Raw genomic sequence first — 9149 nt, forward strand, 5'->3', positions numbered from 1 at the left:
ATAGATAGATAGATAGATAGATGGATGGATAGATGGATAGATGGATAGATAGATAGATGGATAGATGGATAGATAGATAGATAGACACCTTCAGCTGGATGCCCGGCTCGGCCACGGCTCTGAAGGGCGTGGCCTGCCAGTACGTCTGCTCCGTCTGCTTCCACATCACCACGTAGAAGGACGATGAGTCCTGGTAGCCAAAGATGAAGCCGGCGTAGTCGTCGTCGGTCACCGTGTTGACGTGGAACGTCCCCTCGAAGTCCACGCCGCTGAAGGCCGTGTAACCTGAGGGGAGATGAAAAACGTGACCGGAAAATGATCCATCAGTCGAAATTACTCCATGTGCGGCGCTGTCATTAATGAACGGTTCATTCTGGGATGGGAAATTTTTTTTTTACCGACAGCGAGTCCTGGGTCACTATTCATGGTCTGGACAATTTCCATCCCCTGTGTGAGGAAGCGATGAAGTGAGCCTCGTACTTATTGTGAACCGTAATAAAAGCCTTGCCGGCGGCGCGTCTTTGTGTTTCCGAGCGTCACTCGTCCCACCTGGTTGAGGACCACCCAGTTGGGGTCGATCTGAGCGTCGCCCTCGGGGTCCAGCACCACGGTCTGATACGCTCTGAAGTCCGTGAGCGTGACCTCGGCGTTCTCGGGGCAGTTGTCGATCCTGTCGATCACCTTGTCCTGGTCGAAGTCCGACTCGCACACGTCCCCGACCCCATCGTCTGAAGGGGAGGGGAGGCGGGTGGGGGGGGGGGGGGGGGGGGAGGGAAGCAAATTTGAAGGAAACGTGTGAAGGGAGTCGTTAACAAGGGCTCTTCCTGGGTCCTTGAGGTGCTTAAAGCGCTTGAGATTTGTCCTTGAAAATGTAAGTACTGGGTTCTCGCGGGCACGGAAAAGCTGAGATATTCCCCCTGCGTTTGTTATTCAAATCGTAAGGCGATCACATTTTTCCGGAATCCATTTTTTTGCAGTAGCGCTATTTCTTCACACCGCTGTCTGTCTCCCTCCTCTCTGTACCTACTCTGTTCCAATATAAATAATAGACAATGAGATGAAGATAATGAATTATGTATTGTATTTTTATTTATTCATATTATATTTCAATTCATAAAGATCACATTGAAAATGTATTATATTTGTGTATCGCGAAGTCCCTGAAAAAGTACTTGGAAGTCCTTGAATTTTACTCTGCGATGCATGAATGAACCCGTGTCGGTATTTGTGGCCTTGGAATGCGGGTGGGCACGGTCCCCCGAGAGCATTTATGTCACCCGACTCTACTCACCGTTGTCGTCCATCTGATCGGGGTTGGGCACCAGTCTGCAGTTGTCAGGCCCCGGCGGGAGGGAATCGGGGACCCCGTCGTTGTCGTCGTCGTCGTCGCACTCGTCTCCCAGGCCGTCCTTGTCGCTGTCCAGCTGCGAGCTGTTGATCACCAGGGGGCAGTTGTCCTTGGTGTCCTGGTGCCCGTCGCCGTCGCTGCAGGAGAGACCATGGCCATTTGCATGAGGTGACATTTACAGATCGGGGAAGGCGGGGGCTGTTCGGATTTTCATCCGATTTGCATCGAAGCTGGATGCCGCCAAAATTCCGTCCCGCCCGCTGACAACACTAAAAATTCAAAGTAAGTAAACAGCTCCCCTCTCCTTCCTGTCACGCGGCAGGAGGGTCGGGGAGGCCAAGGTATGTCGAAAATGTCTGAACAGCGATGGAGGGGTGCCCCGGAATGCAGGGAGGAGCTGAGATGCAGACTTCCACAGCTCGGAAAGGAGGAAATATTTACTTTTTGGGACGACGTGTATTTATTTACGGTCATAAATAAATGAAAGAAAAGAAAAAAAAAAATCTCAAACAAAATATATCACCTGTCTTGGTTGGTGTCGCAGGAATCTCCAACCAGGTCATTATCGACATCAGACTGAAATAGAAGCAAAAATGAAAATAAAAGATTCACTCCAACATATCAGGGCGTAATCATCCTCCCCCCACCCCCCCCCCCTCCCCTCTCTCTCTCTCTCTCTCTCTCTCTCTCTCTCCCTCCCTCTCTCTCTCTCTCTCTCTCTCTTGCCTGGTTTGGGTTGGGGATGTCAGGGCAGCTGTCACAGGCGTCCCCCACGCCGTCCCCGTCTCGGTCCAGCTGGTCTCTGTTCTGGACTTGCTGGCAGTTGTCCAGGAAGTTCTTCAAACCTGCAGGGCCGTGCCCGTCAGAAAAGCGAGATGGCTCTTTGTCTTATTTGGTGAATGTTTTGATACATCATAGACAAATGATATACATCAGGTATACGAATGGATAAAGACATGGAGCAATTTTATAATAATAATAATAATAATAATAATAATAATAATAATAATAGTAATTATTATTATTATTATTATTATTATTATTATTATTATTATTTCACTGACTATATTGGCCAATCTCGATCCATTTATAATATCACACAATTCTCCGATTTTTTTTTTTTTATTATTAATAAAATAAATAATAATAGTACTTAAATAAAAAGCAGTAAATATTGGAACAAAGAAAATAAAAAAACATTATCCATTAAAAAAACACAAATAATAATAATAGTCCAACTCTACAGTATGTGTCAAGTTTTATGCATTATTTCGACCACTAGGGTGCAGTGTTGTATCGAACTGCCGGATGAGATGAACTACAGTCTCAGCTCAAACGTCATTTCTTATTTTTCTCGGGTGGATGGTTTTCTGCAGGAAAGCTGCAGCCATTCGAACAAAGGATGCGTTATTATATATACTACTGTAGTTGGAAAAGGGTGATTCCTGTCACACGTTAGAGCTCTACGGAGATTTTTTATTTTATCCCTTTTAAACAAGTTATCTGGTATACAGGTTTGTAATCCGTGGTATGTTGGTGTAAAATAATAACATGTGATGGTAAAGGTGCGACCGACAGCCAAATCCTGTTCATGAGTAACCGTAACCGTGATACATTTCAACGCTGAGCGCCCGGAAGGCCACACAACGTGAGCGAGCGCCGGCGACGCCAAGAGTACCGTCTCCGTCCATGTCGTCGTCGCAGGTGTCGCCCTTGCCGTCGCCGTCCGTGTCCCTCTGGTCGGGGTTTTCGACGGTGCGGCAGTTATCGCAGGCGTCGCCGTGGCTGTCCTTGTCGCTGTTCCTCTGGTCCACGTTGGCCTTCAGCCAGCAGTTGTCCTGAGAAAGCAATAGGGCGAATGCAAATAGGGGTCAACGAGAGAGAGGGCGATCGATGAGAGAGGGGCCCGGAACGAAGGGAGCGGGTCACAGAGGACGGGTGTGGGTTTAATGGGATGCACATCGTTTCCCAATCGGTGTGTCTTTCGCCGCGCGCGGCGCGTTCGGGGCTGCAGCCGGGACTGCGTGAGGATGTCGGAGGGATCAGTGTTTGGGCGCAGAATTCCAACTCCGGGTCGCACCTGCTCGTTCGGGATGCCGTCGCCGTCTGCATCGCCGTCGCACGCGTCTCCGTCCCCGTCCTTGTCGGCGTCTTCTTGCCCGGAGTTTGGAACGTAGACGCAGTTGTCCTGGAAAACGGTAGCGGTGAGCTGAAGGATCTCTCCTTTGGCGATACCACTTCCTACAATACTACGATACTAATTCTATTTTTGTCCAGTGGAACACGGTCACCTTTTTGCAGCTTATGTCCTTGCACTTGAGCTTTTCATCGGGGTATCCGTCGATATCCGTGTCCTTCCCACACAGGTAACCGTTGCCCGCCCAGCCGATTCCGCACTGGTGAGACGGGGCCAAACATTTAAGAAACCGCGATTTTGGTGAGTCACGCACAGAGAGAAAGAGAGAAAAGTGCGCGAGTGTTCCCGGAATCCCACCTGGCACGAGATGGAGCCGTCTCTCTCCGAGTTGCACTTGGCGTTGACGTCGCAGGGGTTGGTCAAACTGTTGCCGCAGCTCATCTCCGGCTTGCAGCCCTTTACCGGATCCCCCGTGAAGCCTGTTTTGCAGCTGCCGCAATGGTAGGAGCCCTGTGGAGGAACGTGGTCAAATGGTGATACACTCGCGATAGCTCATTTATAATGTGTGGCTCTGGTTATCGTGCGGACGGTAGCTTTTGTCTCACCACGGAATTGTGACAGAGAGAATTTGCCGTGCAGCCGCCGTTGTTTGGTGCTTTACACTCGTCGATATCGTCGCAGACCTAAAAGGCGCAAATTGCAAGTAAGTCGGTGCGTCGTGACGTTCTGACTCTGCGTTTCAGCAGGAGCGCCCGGACACGACTCTCGACGAACCTGCTTGTTGGTCTGGGCGAAGAGAGCTCCGACGCCTTCGACGGGCAGACCCGTGAAGCCCAGGGGACAGACTTCACAGCGGAACCCCGGGGCGGTGTTCACACACTTCACTCCAGGGTAGCAAGGGTTAAACTGACACTGGAGGGATGAGAAGAACCGCGTCCGTTATCGCTCTTTTACCCTTTTTGAACTGGAGCGCCGTCCAAAAATCGAACCCCATAACAGAGCTGGACACGTGTTGGTGCACAGATAAACACTTACACTACACACACACACACACACACACACACACACACACGCACGCGCGCACACATAGACACACACACACACACACACAGAAAGCATTACCTCATCCACATCATCGCAACTGAAGCCGTCCCCAGTGTATCCGTCAGGGCAGGGCCCACACTCAACACCGTCCGCCGTCTCCGTGCACACGTCGTCACGGAAACACACGCCCGGAGCGCACTGCGGCTTCATAACCTCAGTTCCACCCAGTCCTTGAAGCGGTACCGGGGGGAAAAAGGAAAAATAAACCCCTTTCAGCTATGCTACGTCAAAACACGAGAAGTATAGTCAGCATGTGGTCAGGGCGGGTAGTGACATCATCGTCGGCACCACGGTTGACCGACGTCTCCGCCGGTGGAAGGTTTCTCACCGCAGGCCTGGCACTCGGAGATGGTGTTCCTGAGAAACGAGGTCTCTTTAACCTGCAGAGGGTCAGACCGCACCACCCGGTTTATGCAAAAAAATAATAATTCCCTTCGGGGGGCGTCAAAGTCATCTCAATAGGGACTTCCTGTTACCTGCTGAATGAGCACGTCTTTCAGCTCGTTGATCACCTTGGTCAACTCCAGCATTTGGTTGGACAGCTGCTTCGTGTTGACTCCTGAGACAAAGAGGGAGTTATTGTCTTCCACCCGGGCGGAGTTTGCCGGTCCCCCCCGGAGCGTGTTTGCCGAGCCCGCTCCGTTCGCGCTAATAAACAGTGACCGTTGTTCGATCGGCTGGGGTCATTTCGCCGGTAAACAAGCCGGGCGGCGTATTTGGGGGGGACGGGGGAGACGGGGGAGACGTTGAAGAATCTTACCCAGAGTTTGCACAGAGTCTCTTTGTTGGAAGTGGCAGTCTTGTAAAGAGGCAATGTTCTCAAAGGAGTCCCCGACGACCAGCTTGAGCTCCTCTAAGTTCTCCTTTTGGAAGTAAACAAAAGTAAAGTCACGAATGTGCACGTTTGAAGCACAAAAAATAAACTGAACTTTTGAGCCCATCGCGACGATCCGACATGTGGTGAAGTGTAATAAATCAACGTTGGTCGCAAACAAATGGTTCAGACGGAGGCATTCCGCAATGGAAAAAACGAGCGGCTGGCCGACCTGATCTCTGGCCTGCATGGCCTTGAGCTCCACCATGCCGTAGCCGGCGGGCAGGCCCTGGAAGACGGCGGGGAGATCCCGCACCGTCTCCACCAATCTGCAGTCCAGGTGGAGCTCCACTGCGCCCGGCCCCGGCTGCTGCTGCAGCCCCCGCAGGTGGAGCAGCAGCCGGTGGCGCTGGCCGTCCGCCAACACCAGGTTGTTGAAGGTCACAGAGCTCATCCTCCTGTCCGTTCGCAAATAGCGCAGCACAGCTGTGTTGAAAATAGAATAGGGTGGTGTTCGAGGGATACGGGCGGGGGCGGAAGCCAGAGAACAGAGATCGGACAGAGATTGTACAGTGGACAATGAGAAAGAAGGCATAAAATAGACAATAATGTAAAAAAGGACGGTGCGACGGTAGGACGAGTATTGCCGCTGTGCTTGCAGTACAGGTTCACTCTACCTCTGTTGAGCTTCCCCATCACAGTGAACTCAAAGTACTTGGTGTTGTCTCTGGGGTTGTACAGGCCGAAGACAGTGGTTCCCGTCTTGGGCTGGAGCTTGAAGGTGGTGAGGATGAAGGCCTCGTTCACCCCCTGCTCAGCCAGGCCGCCCTGCAGCAGGTCCGGCAGGCAGTCGGGGGAGGTGAGCAGGTCGTACACTGCCGACGGGGGCGGAGGAGGGGGGCGGAATCAAGACACGTGAGCGAGGGCTAATGAGTGATGAATAACGATAATATACACAAACTCCATTTCTTAAACTAAACAAATTCTAAGACGGAGGGGTCATGTTGCTGAAAGGAGGACACGGGAGTGACAATTTTTTCCGCCGAGATACAAAGAAAAGCTGGTCCATAAGAAATCTCATCAGACTCCGCATTGTAAGGAAATCACGGCCGATCCCTGCGAGATGTAGGCGTGGGTGACTTTTTCCACTCTTCTTCTTGAGTTCTCTTCAAATTATTGCAACATGAAAAATAAAAAAACGGCGGGTTTTATGTCGCAGGGATTTGGACACATTGACTGGTCTGCTTGCTACGACGGGCGAAGCGAGAGGTGAAACGCAAAGAAGACATACTGTAGTCGATTTCCGCTCGTGGACACAGCCTTTAATAAAGTCGTTCGGGAACCCGGGCAGGCTGCGAGACGGTGTGCAATGAATCTCCAGTCCGCCGTTTGAACGCAACATGAATACACAAGTACCCTGAAATCACCCCGCGAAGCCAGCTGTCGTGAGGGAACAAAATTGCTCCCAAATGCTCCTAGAAATTGGTCCTTCTCAGCCAAGATTGCAGAGGCAAGAGCTTTCCTCCTTTCTTTTATCTGTCTCCCGCCCCCGTGTTCCCTCTTGTAACCTCCGGCCCACGGCGCCTTTTTTTTTTCCCCCCTCAAAGCTCATGTAGTTAAACATCGAGGTATGAAAGGGGGCCGTCTGTCACCGGGCTTTGTTTGCTAAATCTCACTTAAACCCCCCCAAAAAAACCCCCAAAAAAACGAGACGGCTCTGATTCGAGGAAAGGCGCCGGCATACATCACTGTCTCACCTGCCGCGGAGCTTTTAAACAAACAGATTCCAGCCTGACTCAACGTGACTCGGCCAATCCATCTGGGTGGCGCCAACAAAACAACTTAAAAAAGGTGCTCGCTTTCCTGCTGCTCTCCGGATTGAAACCGGCAAAAAAAAAAAAAAAAAAAAAAAAAAAAAGCATGTACATGCATGCTCACAGACACACACATACACACTCTTTTCTCCTCATCTGTCTTTTCCACGGAGAGCTCAAGGGGTCACGCTCCCTTCCACCCGAGATCCTGAGAAAGTCTCTCATTTCACTGCAAGGTTAACCTGAATGTCAAGCGGCATCAAACAATGTGAGTGTATCCAACAACCACACGTTTATTTATTTCCTCCACAAGTTATTTCCTGCATTAGCTACGTCCTAACCTGAAGCAAAGTCATGATTTTCTCTGGTTTAACTTTACTGAGCTTAGAATTTGAATTGGTCTGAATGATTTTTTTTTTTTTTAACAATACTTCGTCATGTGGACAATGAGCCCTTTCATGAAAAGCGTCAGATTTTCAAAATGTATTATTTTGGACTTTTTCTAGTTTTATCCACCATGCAGCCATTACAGGCAACAATGGATGCTCTGTCACTGATTCAGCCCATTTTTTTAAGCAGCCGGCAAAAATATAAAAACCAACATTTTTTTTTTTAAAGAATATAGCCTCTGGCACGTACCTTCAGATGAATTATAATGGCACGCTTGTGTGCATGTGCGTGTACTTGTGTGTGTTTATCTGTCTTTGTCTTAGGGCGCACACCATTTAGTGATTGTTCCCATGTGTTGTGCAGTTTGTCGTTTGTTTTTCGAGTGGGTTTGGAGTCCAACCTCGAGGGAAGCCTGAGCGGTCCAGCAAAGCAGAGACCAGCTTCATGTCCCCCCCCCCACAGTTTCTCCACCTACAGTGGCTCGTTTTACAGCTCGGCTTCACCGGGATATTTAATTCATATTTTATTCTAGCCTCAGAGAGTATCACATGCCATGACTGCTTTTCTGTGTACTTTGGGTCAGAATATGATATATTGTGTGACAGGGTCTGGTAGACCCATTATGCATCGAGCTCGAAGTTGAGTGTGTGTGAAAATACCCCAGGGTGGAGCCATTAAACCTTTATTTGACACACTGGAGGATAATATCACAGTCACAAAATATACTTGGTAGAAATTGAGAATAATCACAATTTGAATCAGTGCATATTTCATAGTACACAGATAGGGCGGCAAAGCACCATTAGCCCATGTTAATTCAATTTTATTTGACATTAAATGGTCAACCATCACCTGACGCCTGAATTTATAGTTTTTCCTCCTTCAAACAACTATATATAACAACTCAAATGATTCATTAAACTTCAGCATGTATAAGATTAGATCCAAACAAGTGATATTCACCTGAAGCCTGGGCTTCCACATCTAGGAATCCACTGAAGATCAGTTGTGACACCAGGATCACAGCGGTCCAGATCCCCATCTCGTTCTTCTGTGCGGCCCCAGATGAGCAGCGTCACTTTACTGATGCAGTTTCTTGGTTGTACGTGTGTGTGTGTGTGTATGTGTGCAGGACTCCCCTGTGCCTTCAGAAGAGAGTCTGGGCCGTCATGTTGAGCCCAATGGCAGCTGCTCACTGTGGGTGAACCTCTGGATGTGTGTGTAGGCCTGCGTGAGTGTGTTGGTGTATGTGTGTGTGTGTGTGTGTGTGTGAGAGAGAGAGAGAAGGAGAGAGAGAGAGAGAGAGAGGGAGAGAGAGAGAGAGAGAGAAGAGCAGGAGCAGGAGGGAGGAGCGTGGGGGCCAGAACCTTCCTTTTAAAACCTTCCTCAGACGGCCCCATGTAGAGAGGGAGTAACCTGGGAGAGCTCTTCCGCATTGGCTGCGCTCTCTGCAGGGCCGGGGAAAGTGGACTGTGCATGTGTGGCTTCCAGTACGGGAGAAGTACATTTTTGTCGCAAAATGTTTTTATTATTATTATATAT

The 9149-nt window shown here is 49.7% G+C and overlaps 1 protein-coding gene across 1 annotated transcript in view; it reads right to left on the reverse strand.

The window, feature by feature from the left end:
* The window catches only part of thbs4b (thrombospondin 4b), a 14756-nt gene extending 5891 nt beyond the window's left edge, over positions 1-8865 (reverse strand). Inside the window, exons 1-19 of the mRNA XM_080017834.1 lie at positions 8571-8865; positions 6081-6278; positions 5636-5889; positions 5350-5452; positions 5066-5148; positions 4918-4969; positions 4608-4759; positions 4260-4397; positions 4091-4168; positions 3843-3995; positions 3640-3744; positions 3429-3536; positions 3027-3186; positions 2075-2193; positions 1872-1924; positions 1292-1485; positions 550-728; positions 399-447; positions 89-285 (exon numbers count right to left, since the gene is read on the reverse strand). Of these exons, the coding sequence (XP_079873960.1) occupies positions 89-285; positions 399-447; positions 550-728; positions 1292-1485; positions 1872-1924; positions 2075-2193; positions 3027-3186; positions 3429-3536; positions 3640-3744; positions 3843-3995; positions 4091-4168; positions 4260-4397; positions 4608-4759; positions 4918-4969; positions 5066-5148; positions 5350-5452; positions 5636-5889; positions 6081-6278; positions 8571-8649 (2454 nt within the window). The 5' untranslated portion in view covers positions 8650-8865. The remainder of the gene's footprint in view (positions 1-88; positions 286-398; positions 448-549; positions 729-1291; positions 1486-1871; positions 1925-2074; positions 2194-3026; positions 3187-3428; positions 3537-3639; positions 3745-3842; positions 3996-4090; positions 4169-4259; positions 4398-4607; positions 4760-4917; positions 4970-5065; positions 5149-5349; positions 5453-5635; positions 5890-6080; positions 6279-8570) is intronic.
* Between the last annotated feature and the right edge of the window lie 284 nt (positions 8866-9149).

Source organism: Zeus faber, assembly GCF_960531495.2.
Source record: "Zeus faber genome assembly, chromosome: 17".
Lineage (NCBI taxonomy): Eukaryota > Metazoa > Chordata > Actinopteri > Zeiformes > Zeidae > Zeus > Zeus faber.